This window comes from Pleurodeles waltl, chromosome 9 (assembly GCF_031143425.1).
Source record: "Pleurodeles waltl isolate 20211129_DDA chromosome 9, aPleWal1.hap1.20221129, whole genome shotgun sequence".
In the NCBI taxonomy this organism is placed as follows: Eukaryota; Metazoa; Chordata; class Amphibia; order Caudata; family Salamandridae; genus Pleurodeles; species Pleurodeles waltl.
Genome location: NC_090448.1, coordinates 153,225,493 through 153,241,236, shown reverse-complemented (window position 1 = coordinate 153,241,236; position 15,744 = coordinate 153,225,493). Strand labels below are relative to the sequence as shown.

The window sequence follows — 15,744 nt, the reverse complement described above, 5'->3', positions numbered from 1 at the left end:
TTTTGGCATTTTGTGTTTTCGCTTGTTGAGAATAGGTCTAGGTTTGGTGTTCCCCACTTTTGAAAGTATTTTTGAGGTACTTGAGGATGAATTTCCCATTTGTGAGTTTGTTGGTGATTTCTGTTGAGGATATCTGTCAACTGATTGTCTATCCCTGGGATGTACTGCGCTAATAGATGAATTTGGTTGTGGATTGCTTGATTTTATTAGCCAATCGTCTAGATACGGAAAGACATGTATATGTTGTCTTCTTAGGTAGGCTGCTACTACTGCTAAGCACTTTGTGAATACCCTTGGAGCTATTGTTATTCCAAAGGGTTGAACTGGTAGTGTTTTCCTTGAATGACAAACCTGAGATATTTTCTGTGAGCAGGATGGATGAGTATGTGGAAGTATGCATCTTTGAGGTCTAAGGCTGTCATAAAATCTAGTTATGTAGCAGTGGGATAACATCTTGCAGAGGGGCCTAAGGTCTAATATTGGCCTGAGGGTGCCATCTTTCTTGGGGATTAGTATAATGAATAAACTCCTGTTCCTAGCTGAGACTGTGGAACTAGCTCTATTGCTTGTTCGAGTAAGAGAGATTGAACCTCTTTTTGTAACAGAATTGTATGTTCTGGGGTTAACTTGTGAAACTTTGGTGGAATATTTGGAGGAGTGTTTATCAATTCTAGGCAATAACCATTGCGGATAATTGATAACACCCAGTTGTCTGTGGTGATATTTTGCCAATGTGTGTGGAACTGCTGTAGTCTTCCCCCCCTCCACAGGAGAGTTGTGGAGTGTATGGGAGTGAAGCAAGTCACTGTTTTGGGTGTGTTGCAGGCTGTAAGGAAATGCCTACTTGGCATGGTTACCCCCTAACTTTTTGCCTTTGCTGATGCTAAGTTTTGACCTGAAAGTGTGCTGGGACTCTCCTAACCAGGCCCCAGCACCAGTGTTCTTTCCCTAAATTGTACCTTTGTCTCCACAACTGGCACAACCCTCGCACTCAGAAAAGTCCCTTGTAACTGGTACCCTGGTACCAAGGGCCCTGATGCCAGGGAAGGTCTCGAAGGGCTGCAGCATGTCTTATGCCACACTGGAGACCCCTCACTCAGCACATGCACACTGCCTCACAGCTTGTGTGTGCTGGTGGGGAGAAAAAGACTAAGTCGACATAGCACTCCCCTCAGAGTGCCATGCCAACCTCACACTGCTTGTGGCATAGATAAGTCACCCCTCTAGCAGGCCTTACAGCCCCAAGGCAGGGTGCACTATACCACAGGTGAGGGCATATGTGCATGAGCGCTATGGCCCTACAGTGTCTAAGCAAAACCTTAGACATTGTAAGTGCAGGGTAGCCATAAGAGTATATGATCTGGGAGTTTGTCAAACACAAGCTCCACAGTTCCATAATGGCTACACTGAAAACTGGGAAGTTTGGAATCAAAATTCTCAGCACAATAAATGCACACTGATGCCAGTGTGCAATTTATTGTAACATACACCCAGAGGGTATCTTAGAGATGCCCCCTGAATACCAACCCGACTTCTAGTGTAGGCTGACCAGTTTCTGCCAGCCTGCCACACACCAGACATGTTGCTGGCCACATGGGGAGAGTGTCTTTGTCACTATGTGGCCAGGAACAAAGCCTGTACTGGGTGGAGGTGCTTCTCACCCCCCCTGCAGGAACTGTAACACCTGGCGGTGAGCCTCAAAGGATCACAATAATCACACTACTAGAGAGTTGTGAGGGAGATTAGAGAAATATATTTGGTGGGAAGCGTCCCATACTAGCTCCCTCGTTTGAAAGACTAGTTACCACACAAAAGTATGGGGTTCACCGATAATGGAGAGCTCTGTACACGGGAGAATGACCGTGGGCTCTTGGACCTCTTTGGGTTCAGAGAATGCGTGGTGTGGGTGCTATGACAAATGTAGGAAGGGGGGGGGATTTCTTTTTACGGACTAGGTGGTCTCACACACTATATAGTGTCATGCTTCATCATTTGACCACCTAGGGTAGGATAGTACCACCTGGGCGGGCTCAACCTCGCCATTAAAAGAACCGGAGGCAGTGCGTAAATAAATTATATCTGGAGATAATGGGATCCAGCTATGCTAGGGGGATATAAAAGCACCTAGGCAGTCGCCTGTGTGTGATCTACACTTTAATAGTGGTAACTACTGGTGCGACTAAAAACGGGGCGGAACACCACGGTGAGAATAAGGACTCACTGGTCACCTCACTAAAAGTTGGCAGACATGTTTCTGCCCACTGGTAGGAGCCGTGAGAGGTCTCAGGGCATTCTTCAGGGCCTAGGATCCCTAACCATCATGCTAAGTGCAGATAGGTAAACCTCCCCTCAAAATAAGGGGTAAAAAACTGTGATGTATTGAATGAGAGGGCCTATCTTAGACAAGGAACTACCTCGCGGTGGCCTAAAGGGATACAAATTGTAAATTCATAAGTCAGACACAACACAACACACTCTATTTCAGAAATTGAATATAAATATACATAAAGCCAGGTGCCACGGCAAGCGAAAGTCATGCGGGGCACACAGTGAAAACGTGGTTGAGAAAAGAATATCCTTACCCTAATCATTGAGCCAATTAGCCTCAGATTCCAGGAGGGGGAGTGTCTCCTTGTAGTCACACTCTGGGGGGGGGGGGGGGGAAACAAAGAAGAAAGAAGCGAGGGGAAAAAGAAGGAAAGCAGGGAATAGAGACATAGATGACATCTGTTTAAGAAATGAATAAGTATGTATACACATTAGGTGTCCATTAGAAATGGTGGGGAGAATGCCCAGCCCTTGTTGCTAGTTGGGGGCTGAGGAGGTTCCTGCTACAGGGGGGCTAACGCACCTGGCTGTTAGCTAAAGATCAAAGTTCATATAATGTGGGAGGAACTTGAAAGCCCCTAGTAAATATCAATTGGTTAGGTAAACCACAAACATTCGTACATACAAGTTAAAAAGGGAAGAAAAAAAAAAAAAAAACAACAAGTGCATTCAAACATTCTGCCTTATCGGAGTTGTTGCTGGTGGTCCGCCATACAGTAAGTGCAACGGCACTTACTACATCAAAGGAGGCGCTCGCTGTATGCCTATCCCGACCCCTCGCTGGACCGCTTGAGGTGTGGAGTCCAGCGGAGGGGTGGATTATATGTCCGTATTTGATTAGGCGCATCTGCAATTAATTGCTCGAGCCGGGTGGAGCCCATCTCGAGGAGGTAAACGTGAGACGAAGCGCGTGAGTGAGTACACTAGGGCGTCTGGGGATAGTAGTCCTAGGGCTAGGTGGTCAAATGATGAAGCATGACACTATATAGTGTGTGAGACCACCTAGTCCGTAAAAGGAAATTCCCCCCCCCCCTACATTTGTCATAGCGCCCACACCACGCATTCTCTGAACCCAAAGAGGTCCAGGACCTCAAAGGATCACCCCTTTTGTTACAGCACCCAAGGGCATCCCAGCTAGTGGAGATGCCCGCCCCTCCGGCCACTGCCCCCACTTTTGGCAGCAAGGCTGGAGGAGATAATGAGAAAAACAAGGAGGAGCCACCCACCAGTCAGGAAAGCCCGTAAGATGTCCTGAGCTGAGGTGACCCCTGTCGTTAGAAATCCTTCATCTTGATTTTGGAGGATTCCCCCAATAGGATTAGGGATGTGCCCCCTCCCCAAAGGGAGGAGGCACAAAGAGGGTGTAGCCACCCTCATGGACAGTAGCCATTGGCTCCTGCCCTCCCAGACCTAAACACATCCCTAAATTCAGTATTTAGGGACACCCCATAACCTAGGAAACTAGATTCCTGCAACCTGAAGAAACAAGGACTGCTGACCTACAAACCTGCAGAGAAGGAGGAAGACGACAACTGCTTTGGCCCTAGCCCTACCGGCCTGTCTCCAACTTCGAAAACCTGCAACCAGCGACGCATCCGACAGGGACCAGCGACCTCTGAAGCCTCAGAGGACTGCCCTGGACTAAAGGACCAAGAAACTCCAGTGAACAGCGGCCCTGTTCAAAACTAGCTACTTATTTGCAACAAAGAAGCAACTTCCAAAGACTGCACGTTTCCCGCCGGAAGCGTGAGACTTCTCACTCTGCACCCGACACCCCCGGCTTGAGCTTCAGAGAACTAACACGTCAGGGAGGACTCCCCGGCGACTGCGAGCCCGTGAGTAACCAGAGACGACCCCCCCTGAGCCCCCACAGCGACGCCTGCAGAGAGAATCCAGAGGCTCCCCCTGACCGCGACTGCCTGAAACAAGGGACCCGATGCCTGGAACTAACAGTACACCCGCCGCCCCCAGGACCTGAAGGAACCAAACCTCAGCGCAGGAGTGACCCCCAAGCAACCCTCTGCCTTGCCCAGCGGGTGGCTGTCCCGAGAAGGCCCCCCTGTGTCTGCCTGCACCACTTGAGTGACCCCCGGGTCCCTCCATTGTTTTCTACCTAAAACCCGACACCTGCTTTGCACACTGCCCCCGGCCACCCCTGTGCCGCTGAGGGTGTGTTTTGTGTGCCTACTTGTGTCTCCCTCAGTGCTCTACAAAACCCCCCTGGTCTGCCCCCCGAGGACGCAGGTACTTACCTGCTGGCAGACTGGAACCGGAGCACCCCTGTTCTCCATAGGCGCCTATGTGTTTTGGGCACCCCTTTGACCTCTGCACCTGACCGGCCCTGAGCTGCTGGTGCGGTCACTTTGGGGTTGCCTTGAACCCCCAACGGGGGGCTGCCTATGCCCCAGGACTGAGACTTGTAAGTGTTTTACTTACCTCCTAATCTAACCTTTACTTACCTACCCCAGGAACTGTTGATGTTTGCACTGTGTACACTTTGAAAATAGCTTATTGCCACTTTTACAAAGACTGTATATGATATTGCTTTTATTCAAAGTTCCTAAAGTATCTAAGTGAAGTACCTTACATTTAAAGTGTTTACTGTAAATCTTCAACCTGTTGAAAATATATTTTTCTATATAAAAACCTATTGGCCTGGAGTAAGTCTTTGAGTGTGTGTTCCTTATTTATTGCCTGTGTGTGTACAACAAATGCTTTAAACTACCCTCTGATAAGCCTACTGCTCGACCACACTACCACAAAATAAGAGCATTAGAATTATCTAATTTTGCCACTATCTTACCTTTAAGGGGAACCCTTGGACTCTGTGCACACTATGTCTTACTTTGAAATAGTATATACAGAGCCAACCTCCTACACAGGCTGTTTAGAGGTCTGGAATTTACCTCTATTTCTAGAGTATTGTCCTCTATATGTGCCTCTAAACCCACCTCGCTGGTACTGGTTTTGGTAAGCTGGTTTTGTTTGGAAAGTTGATGCCTCTGAAGGCTGTGGTCTGAAACCTCCTCGAAACTGAGGCTTACGAAATGACCCTCTATATTGTGTAGAATAGAGTGCATCCATTGCCTTAGCTGTGTCTGAGTCTTTTCGTAGTTTTTCTATTGCTGTGTCTACCTCTGGCCCAAAAAGATGTTTTTGTTTTCATCAAAGGGCATGTTTAACATAGCCTGTTGTATTTCCGGTTTGAAACTGGAGGATCTCAGCCATGCATGTCTACAAATAGTGACTGCTGTGTTTACATTCCTTGCAGCAGTATCAGCTGCATCAAGGGTAGATCTTATTTGGTTGTTAGTAATAGTTTGTCCGTCTTCTATTACCCGTTGAGCCCTTTTGTGGTGCTCTTTTGGGAGATGCTGTATGATATCCTGCATCTCATCCCAATGGGGGTTATCGTAACGAGCTAGCAGTGCTTGGGAATTTGTTATTCTCCATTGGTTTGCTGCTTGGGACGCAGCCCTTTTTCCTGCAGCATCAAATTGTCTGCTTTCCTTATCAGGAGGGGGTGCATCTCCTGAGGACTGACTATTTGCTCTTTTCCTGGCAGCACTAACCACTACTGAATCAGGTGGCACCTGATGGGGGATGCAATCAGGGTCAGAAGGTGCAGGTTTGTACTTTTTCTCTATTCTAGGTGTTACACTTCTTGCTTTCACAGGCTCATAAAAAATTTGGTCTGTGACTTTACCATGCCTGGTAGCATTGGGAGGCATTGGTACCTAGAATGAGTAGAGGATAATGTATTGAATACAAAATCTTCCTCTAGTGGTTCTGTGTGCATTGTAACCCCATGATAGGCTGCAGCCCTAGCTATCACCTGATGATATACTGTAGTTTCTTCAGGTGGAGATGGTTTAGAGCTGTCTGCGTCGTTGCTTGTGATGGGATCAGGGTCATAAAGATCCCATGGATCAACAGTGTCTTGTTGTGAGTCAAAAGAATGCGCTGGAGAATGCATTGGTGTAGGACTTATTTGAGGAGAGGTAGGTATGTGTGGAGAATGAGGAGGAGAAGACTGAGGAGGTGCTGGCTTCTCTTTCTGTTTTGGCACTTTAGCTGGGGGCTGCGCAGCGTCCAATTCCTCCTGAAATGCCAGTTTTCTTTTTGTTTTTAAAGGAGGTGCTGTGATGATTCTCCCCGTTTCTTTATGGGTGTGTATCCTGGACTGTCTCTCCATAATTTGGAGGATTGGTTCAATTTCGGACTCTTCCTCAGAGGTTTTATGGCTTTATCTCAGTCTCTTTGAAAGTCCTTGTTCCTCTGTATATCCTGTCTTTTTTGGCTCCGAAATGTGATGTTTTTTCGGGATCAAAAATTATGAGGAAGGTCTCTGCTCCAAAGCAGTTTTTCTCATTTTGGACTCCGAAAATTGTGGTCTACTGGAGTCTGAAATGGAGCTTTTTATTGGCTCAGAGGTTTTCGGAGTGGTGGCCTTTTTCAGTGCCGAACTCTAGGGTTGGTCACCGACAGTCTTTTTTCGGGCTGAGCCATGGCCTTCCGGCAGTGGCGTACCCAAGGCCTTCTGTTTTTTTTTTTATGTGGGGGTGCAGGGGCAGACATACGGACTGTGACGCGTCTGTCTTCCTCAGATTCCTGTTCTGACTCTGTATCTCGGACCGAGACTGCTGTCTGCAGTAGTTCTTCTGTTACGTCAAAATGTTCTCCAGTCTTCAACGCCATTTCTAGCCTTCTTGCTCTTCGGTCCCTCAGAGTCTTTTTCAATTGGAACGATCGACAGGCCTCGCAGTTTTCCTCCTGATGGTCTGGAGAAAGGCAGAGGTTGCAAACCAGATGCTGGTCTGTGTATGGGTACTTTGCGTGGAACCGAGGGGAGAATCGTAAAGGAGTCCGATCCATGAGGCTCTCCACACGGTCGGACCGAATAAGCCTGAGTTGGGGTGAGCGTCCCCCGAAGGGCAAAGAAAGTTGTTTACCGACGGTACTGCTGTTTCGATGGAAGATGAATAACGCGATCAATATAATACCGATGAAAAGGAAAGTTTTTTTCAAGTTTTCCAAATCGAAATCTCGGAACGAGAGGAAACACGTCCGAACTAGACGGCGGAAAGAAAACAATCTAACAATGGAGTCAATGTCGATGCGCAATGGAACTGAAGAGGAGGAGTCACTCGATCCTGTGACTCTAAAAGACTGCTTCGAAGAAAAACAACTTGGAACAGTCCGAGCCCAACACCAGATGTCGGAATCCATATGCATAGCATGTGTATCTGCAGCTACACATGCCATCGAACATATATTATATATATATATATATATATATATATATATATATATATATAGTCAATCAGCAGCTACAAATGGTTCAAGGCTATAACTGACCTGTGCAAATGGAAAGAGACTTAAGAGTAGACGATTTAAAAAGAACAAGGACTTTGAGGCAATGCTCACATTAGTAATTAAATGAGGGCAAGAGCGGCAGGAACCAGCTATCATCTCATTGAAAAAAAAAAAAAAAAAAAAAAAAAAAAAAAAAAAAAAGAGGACTGGAGAGTGATCTGTATGTTGGGGATGCACCCAGTTTCATATGTAAGTGTGAATTACTGCCACAGAAAACTAACAGCTCTAGAAGTGGGTTCCAGTCATTCCATTAGGTGGGAAGGGACACACACATACAAAGGGTGGGATTGGGAAAAGAGCCAAAAGTGAAGAGTTTAAAAGGAACCAAGCTTGAACAGTTAAAAGGAAGCCACTCTTTTAAAATTCATACCTGTTTGCACAGCAGTGTCTATCCGTGGTGAAACAACCATTTCCAATTCTTGACTTGTTTTACCATAGCTTGCGCTGGAACACACTTCAGGATTTAAACTTGAGCGACTGCTCTGTGCTCGGGCAGAATTCAGATGACCAGAGTTAGCTGGGAATGAAGATTAGGTGAACAAATTACTTGGGAATCAAGATTTTGAGAATAGATTAGCATGCATTCCAAAACCAAATAAAAATGCAACCCTATCTAAGAAAGTAGCAGCAAGATAGTACCTGGATTCTATCTGCAAGAAGTACGTTTTACTTTATTTTTAGTAATTCTCTTTTCATTCGTAAATGGCAGAACCCACCTACCGTCTTTCAGGAGAGTGTCAGATCACTCAAAGATGGGAAGAAAAAAACCTAAGTGTCCTTTGTGGGTGACAGAGGAGAATATAGTGAGAGTAATGTAGTATGGCACAAAACAATGGTGTGATTTGTCAGTCAAAAATATGAAGTTCATCAACATAGCTTTAGAAAACCTTCTGCAAGTATTGTCTTTGCTTCTGTGCATAAAAATTAATAAAAGCTTTATGGAAATATTTGCATAACATCCCAGCAGGCAAATTTCCCTGCTTTATATTGCTTTTCATCTGTTTTTTGTTAAAATCAGGGAAAATGTCAGTGTACAGTTGGAGACAATAAGTTCAGTTAGTTTATGTTCACACTGAACTAGATGGTTGTGTATGTCTAGTGTGAATAATGCGCAAAGGCCATGTTTACCACTTCATCAGCAAAACTGCACGGTCTAAATAGTTTATAATTTCTAATTTTACAAATTTGTGGATTAGCTGCAACCAGCAGGTTTCTGAAAAAACAAACCACTGCTTCACTCCTGCGCTGTACTGAATTAGTATGCACAACATACAACACTATTTTTCTTTTTTTATTAAATGGTTGCATGGCTATCTTTTGTGTATGAGCCTTGGAGCAAAAAGGAGCATGATATGACAATGTATGCATAGCACCACTAAGATAAACCCTCAAGCAGAAATAAGGATTGAAAACATCTATATTATCACTTGAAGAAATTGATGAGGATAGAAAACTAGATGAGATATTTTCATTTCAAATTTAAAGGGTCAGACTACCACAATGTTGTTTAAGTGTTAGATCAGTTAAGCAATACTTACTAATGGATAATACTAAAAAGTGAGAAGCGTCTGAGAAGGTGAAGTTAGTATACAAATGTAAAGGACTAGTACAGCTAACTTAAGCGAGAGTCACATATCACATGTTCCCTTTCTAGATCAAGGTCGAGATTGGGGTGTAAACAAGATAGTGCTGCTTCTCTGCTTAACCACTGATGCTACTGCCATGATTATAGTCTTATTTCTTAAATGAGCTATTAGACTATGTTAATGAATTGATGGCTTCGTGAAAAGAGATTTTAAAAAACCACTGCAGATGTAGAAATGCTCCTATTCCTCAATGGTCATTTTCTGCCACCAAAAGTTCACATAAGATCATAGGAGTTTTTTTTTTCTAGTAGTAAATTGGTGGCATAACTACAATGTTCTTTTGAAAAAGAAGCACTATTACACAATCTATTTCATAAGTCTAAAATTTTGAGATATGCAACAAGTATACTTAAAAATCGACACACTTGTCAGCATGTATAAAACCAAGTGAAAATAATAGGAAAAGAAAGTGGAGGGAAATAAACTAGGATTATATGGAGAGTGCTGTGTAAGACTCTTTTCAGTATCTTCTCTCTCTCTACCACACTCTATCAGTACTACAAGGACTGTGTATGAAAGATGACATGGAAAAGAGAGAAGACATTCCGTGATGTAAAAAAAAAAAAAAAAAAAATAGGCATCCTTTCGTAGTTACGAAATATTATGCAAAAATGGAAGACTGGTTGGAAGGGCACAAAGGAGGAAATCCACTGCATCTTGGATAGTCAAGCACCCTAGTGAAACCTGTAGCATCCGTGTTTATTTATTGTGATTAGCTTTGATGAAGAATATATGGGTTATTACAGTACCTGGTATTAGTGTTTTTTTGCAGGAGCTAGAAAGGTTGAATCCTTTCTTTATGTATCCCTACACTTCAGTACACAGCATCTGACTGTGGAGGTATGTGGGTGTCTTCTAATATGCAATACTGTTCATATATTATAGTGTCCCTACTCTTTCACTTGCATGTACGCAACTGTGCCAACAAAGAAAACTGCATTACAAACATTCAGAATGGGTCATTCAAAAATATTCTCACAAGGTGCTTGTCTTGCCAAGGCATAATTTACTTTTCACATGACTCGAACTGAAACAAATAGTCCAGTCATGTGCTGCTCCATTGCAGCCAAAGAAGCAGATATATGGGTCACCAGGAGAAGAGAAATGTCCTCTTCAGCTATGCTATATATATCCGTTGCTTCCTGTTTCAAGGGCAACCTAAGTAAGCACACTAGTCCACCCCTCCTCACCACCCTACATGCTGCCTTTGTGTGCCAAGGCCTGGGCTTTATTACAACATGTGAGTGAACTATAGGAGATACAACACTACGAACAAAGTATGCGGGTGAGGGTGAAGGAGCACGTGGGGGGAAATAGCAAGAAAACACATGCACACCTACAGAATGCTCAAAGAAAAAGTACTCTCCCAATTTGAGGTACAGAATAATGCAAGTCATTCAAACATAATTCTCGAGGGGAAGGACAAACGAAATCAAAAGGAAATCCTCTGACTAGGATTTGGCAAATTCAACCGACAAGAACGTCAGCCAATGATAAGCAATGAGTTGACTTTCGGCTGAGTATTTAAATTGTACCCAAAGCCTACTCTAAGTGCTGCTACTGCACACAATAGCTCCTCGATAACGGACACATAAAAGCTGTAGGTAAAAACTAAAATAAGACATACAGAAAACGAGTGTACATGTTGTACCTGTTTACATGAATAGTACCTTATACCCTCTAGAAATGTTTCCTGAAATCTCTACTGAAATTAGGCTAACAATAATATTTTGCACAAACAATCTCTCTCATTATGATCATTACATTCCTACAACAATGACATTTTTATTCCACATTTCTACCTGATAAATGCAAAGGGTACATTATATCTAGAGGAGTCTGTTATGAACTTCCCTGAATCGCCCAAAGCTTCCTAACCCCTTAACGGTCTTAAGGCCACACATCGTCCCTGAACCTTCCTTCAAATGGCAGGTCGGTGAAGTAACGAAAGTGGCCCATTTCTACCATCAATTAGTTTCTAAGCTATGTCACCTAATGGAACAAAAACGCCTGAAGCTAACTGTCCTAGTCATTGTTATCATGTGACTACATTACTTTGTTTGGGACTTGTGCAGGCAGTTCATCTGAGAACTATCCACATCTTTTTTGGTTGAAAAAAATATTATAACCTGACTGTACCAAATAATCAATTAGAATGGTGGTTCATTGCTGACCAAATTCAGGCTCGAGTAAGAACAGTTAAGAAACGTCTCAGTCCTTGCAAAACATCAACACAACACTGAGGTGAACCCCTCTACTCACAGATCTCAAAATCTGTACCATCTTCTATTTCAAAGTTGTAGATATCAATTTTAGAATGTGCCCTGATTATGATAAGTAATGTGGCTTCTTTTACATTAGTAATTCTCCCCCCAACCCCCCACCCCAAGAGTCTTGTAGAAGAAACCTAAACTTTAAGGCATTAAATCTCTCTTTTAGATCACTGGCATACTGGTCATTTATGCCTTTAATAATGTTGTTTGCACATATTAAAAGCACTTTATACATGTGCATTTATGTGACAAAAGGGATTTATAAACAGTGTTGTAATCACAAATGTAACTTTTTTTAATTATGTATGTTTTACATGTTTGTACAAAAAGCGTGTTGTGGTAGCAGTACACAGATCTCAAAGCTGATGTTTATTTGTATTGTTTTCACCCAAAAAGGGTGAACATAGCTGTGGGTAAGAGTATGCCAACAACACAAAGTGCAGCAACATGCTGCTCTTACGCATGTTAATCTTTATTCACAGTCATCTCAATCAACTGACATATGGAAGATCTCAGAAAATCACGTCCACAGTCATAAGGTGACCCACCAACTATAGTTTTAGCATCTGCCTCCTAACATGCGCAAGATTCTTTGTCAATATTTTTGTCACTTAGTCCGGATTAAAGCAAAGGGTCTCTGGTCACTCCATCTCTAGAATAAAGAAAGCACTATAAAACAAGAAATCTTCAAAGTTAACAAGTCTCTTTTGTCAAGTAAGAACTGCCAAAGCCAATGGTTCTGACTTGTAACTCAAAATGCAAGCCAGACAAATGTGCCCCTATGTCCAACTCTAAAGTGTCTCATTGTCTCACCTCAAGACCTACCCCTCCATAAAGAAAATACAATTACATCAAGGGTTACATTTGTCTGGTTCTGCCATAAGCAATTTTTGCCCAAAAAAAAAAAGCTGCATAAATAATGAGTTAAAACGTGCATCTGGTTCAATAATTTGTAATGTGACATCAGAGAAAAAACAAAGTCCGACGAGGGAACGAAAATCAATACATTTTTCCATACTAGCATTTAAAGAAACAGCTCTTCAACAGCATGTTTTCGGGTGTAAACAGTGTTGGGACGGAAAGGCCCTCTACGTGGTAATATACGTTTACACCCCTGCCCTAAGCCCTCAACTATAAAGATGTCCGGATCTCTAATGCAATTTTTTTTTGTCATGGGCAAACTTGGATCGTTTGTGCGTGCCATGACACAGGCCTGTCTCACAATTTGTGGTCTTGTTGGTCTGGGAGGGGCGCACAAAGAGCTACCCTCACTGTGGACAAAGGCTACTGCATTTACCAGGAGTTAAGCAGCCCACGCCACTTTTTTTTTTTTTTTTTTTTTTAACAAGCCTATTTTATTTTCAAAGGAATTAACTAATTTACACAAAATCAAACAACGGCACACCTCTCACCATAGCTCATGTTTCCATGTCAAATCTGGCGTTATTCTATGCATTAAATGCAAGACCAGGTCACGACATATCCACAGACTTACACTGTTGGCTAAACACCCAGACTTCACATTTAGAGTTCACTGAGACTGCTCAGAGATGAACCAAGAAACACTGACCGAGTGGAAGAAGCTGGAACTCTAAAGCAACGAAAATGAAAAAAAGACACAGTAGATTTGACTTGCAGATATTTTAGGTGGCCATAATATAACTATATTCTGTGCATCATAATTTTGTAGGGTGGTTGGGGCAGTGTAGAACACCATCATTAAATACATGTTATTCTTCAGGATTTGGGATTTTATTGTCAGAAATCTAAAACTAGGTAGACAACACAAGCATACATCACTCATTTATGTGCTCTTAAAATGTAAATTTAGACAAACAGCAGAAAAGGTCATAGTGGGAGCAGCAGTAGGGGACCCAGTGAGTGTTCATAGGCATAGGGCGGCTGCTGGTGGTTTTTCTTTTTGGAAACTGGTATGGCCTTACACAAAGATAGCCACTCACATTCTTGCAAAGATTGTGTAGTTTGTTCTTGAATTTGAGAGACTCTGGGGTGGCCATCTTTGGGCCTGGATGTTCTGTTCTGCAAAGTGACAACTAAATAAGATAGTCATCTTAAGGTCAGGCTTGCACTAACAACCTGACTAAAGCATGCATAAAAATTCCCACAAGAGTGAAAAAAGATACAAGTGTATTGTTTATGTAAAGAATGTATATAAAGAATGTAATGTGACAGAAAGTCTGTGCACTTTTAGGTTGCTCATGTGTTGCAATGGAAGCATTCTGTAGGAGGTAGAAAATACAACAAAAATACAAGACAGTAAAAGCCCACAACATGTATACTTGTTTGAAGAGTAGTGCTCTTGGAGACACCTATACTGTCAACCCAGACCTAAAATGAGCACACCACATTCAGAATAAATGCAAGTGTGCATAAATAGTGTAGCACAATTATTCAGAGCATTATACATATGGCTAAAAATTAACCTTAGTAAAAAATGGCCAGTATCCTTTTTCAACCATGGTAGGGCATAACAGTCAGGGGAGGATATTTAGTTAGATATGAAAAAGATATTGTAATTTTTGTTTGAGTTTTCAGCGTCTTTGCATTCAATTGTTTTTATTCCAGAGCAGAAAGTAATGGGAAAAAACTTACTTGAGCCTAGTGAGGGCAAAGACCATCTCAATGGCATTGTGACAAAGGGGGCAAGTGAAGCCTAAACACTTCTGGAGGGTTGGCACCCAGACCGAGGTAGAGGCATAAGCAATGGAGAGTAAGTAAGGAAAACAGAGGGATCACAATGCAAGAGCAAAGTGACTATATCAGTCAAATTAAATAATATTCACCCGAGAGGTCTCTTGGAACCTTGTTTGCAAGAAAAACCCTTGACAAAGTCTAAAGGGAGGATCCCAATACATAAAATTAAAATAAAAAGGTTTCTGATTTTATGCCCGTTCAGGAGGCTTACTCAAAAAGGCAAAAAAACTCCCAGAACAGGAAGAATGGAAACGGTACAGGTACTGCGCTATATTTCAGATTAGAAGTGAATCTTCACGGATCACAATAAGAACTGTACAGGACTCGGAGGAAAAGGCCTAGATAAAGAATAATAAAAAAAAAGAAGGACTTGACAAGGGACGAGATTCTCAAACATAGCAAAATGAGGCAGGAGTTGGGAGGTGGTGAGCCATTAAATGGCTCAGGAGAGGCCTAAGAGGGGGGTGCATTAGACCTTACTTCAAGAACTCTTCTCTTCTCCATTTTTCAAACATTCAGGATAAGCCATGGATGTATTGCGGGGTATGAACTGAAGAGGACTCATATATTTGGTAGTAAGAATGTATATGCTAGTGCCACTTCAGTGTTTGCTTAGTAAGTCACTAAACCATGTCCCCTCAATTCCCTGTTGATTATCAAGTAGATCTCAAGGGATATGCATTTAGGCTGTGCTCCGAGAAAAGCAAATAAAACAGGTCTTCTAACACTGAAAATAAGTCTAGAGTACTTATGTCGGGAGAAAGGATATGGAACCTTTCATACCGGACACCATCCTCCCTATATTTTGAGTGCTACCCAAACATCAAGTCTGATACCTACTGCTTTGTAGTGTAGGTGCTCCTCTGCCCCCGCCACTATGGTTTCCATAAGCTGACAAGTGCTATGAACACGGTATAGAGCAGCAGCAAAAAAAAAAAAAAAAAAAAAAAACACTAAGCAAAGTGGGACAAGGGTAACTGTTTTAATCTGCACCTCCGCTGGGAAAGAGAGGAGGGGTTGTGCTCTAGAAGAATGGGATCATTAGCATTTGGTTTACTGCAAATTAAGATGGATATACAGGGAGTTCAATGACACTAAATGGGACCAGATACTAGCACACACTATGTCACAGAACGTGTATAACTCCTGAAAAAATTAACATGATTTTTTGAGGGCGTTAATGCTACCTGTTCAAGAAGTTACTTACTAAATGCAGACATACAACATATGTTATGGTCATGCATCAGGTTCACCAGCTGATCCAGCTGTCTGGTCCTTGAAGATTACATAGCTGAGAGTTCTTCGTTCCAGGCCTGTTCAATCGCTCAAAAAACACTCAGTCGTTGCACGCTTCCTAAATGTAAACCTGATATTAGCCAAGCGCTGCATTACCTGCAGAAGGGAAA

At 42.8% G+C, this 15,744-nt stretch overlaps 1 protein-coding gene across 2 annotated transcripts in view; it reads right to left on the bottom strand.

Annotated features, from left to right (window-relative positions):
* CCDC66 (coiled-coil domain containing 66) overlaps positions 1-15,744 on the bottom strand; it is a 236,185-nt gene that overhangs the window by 82,888 nt on the left and 137,553 nt on the right. For both annotated transcript variants that reach the window (XM_069206457.1, XM_069206458.1), the window contains exon 14: positions 8,075-8,221. In XM_069206457.1, coding sequence (XP_069062558.1) covers positions 8,075-8,221 — 147 coding nt within the window. The remainder of the gene's footprint in view (positions 1-8,074; positions 8,222-15,744) is intronic.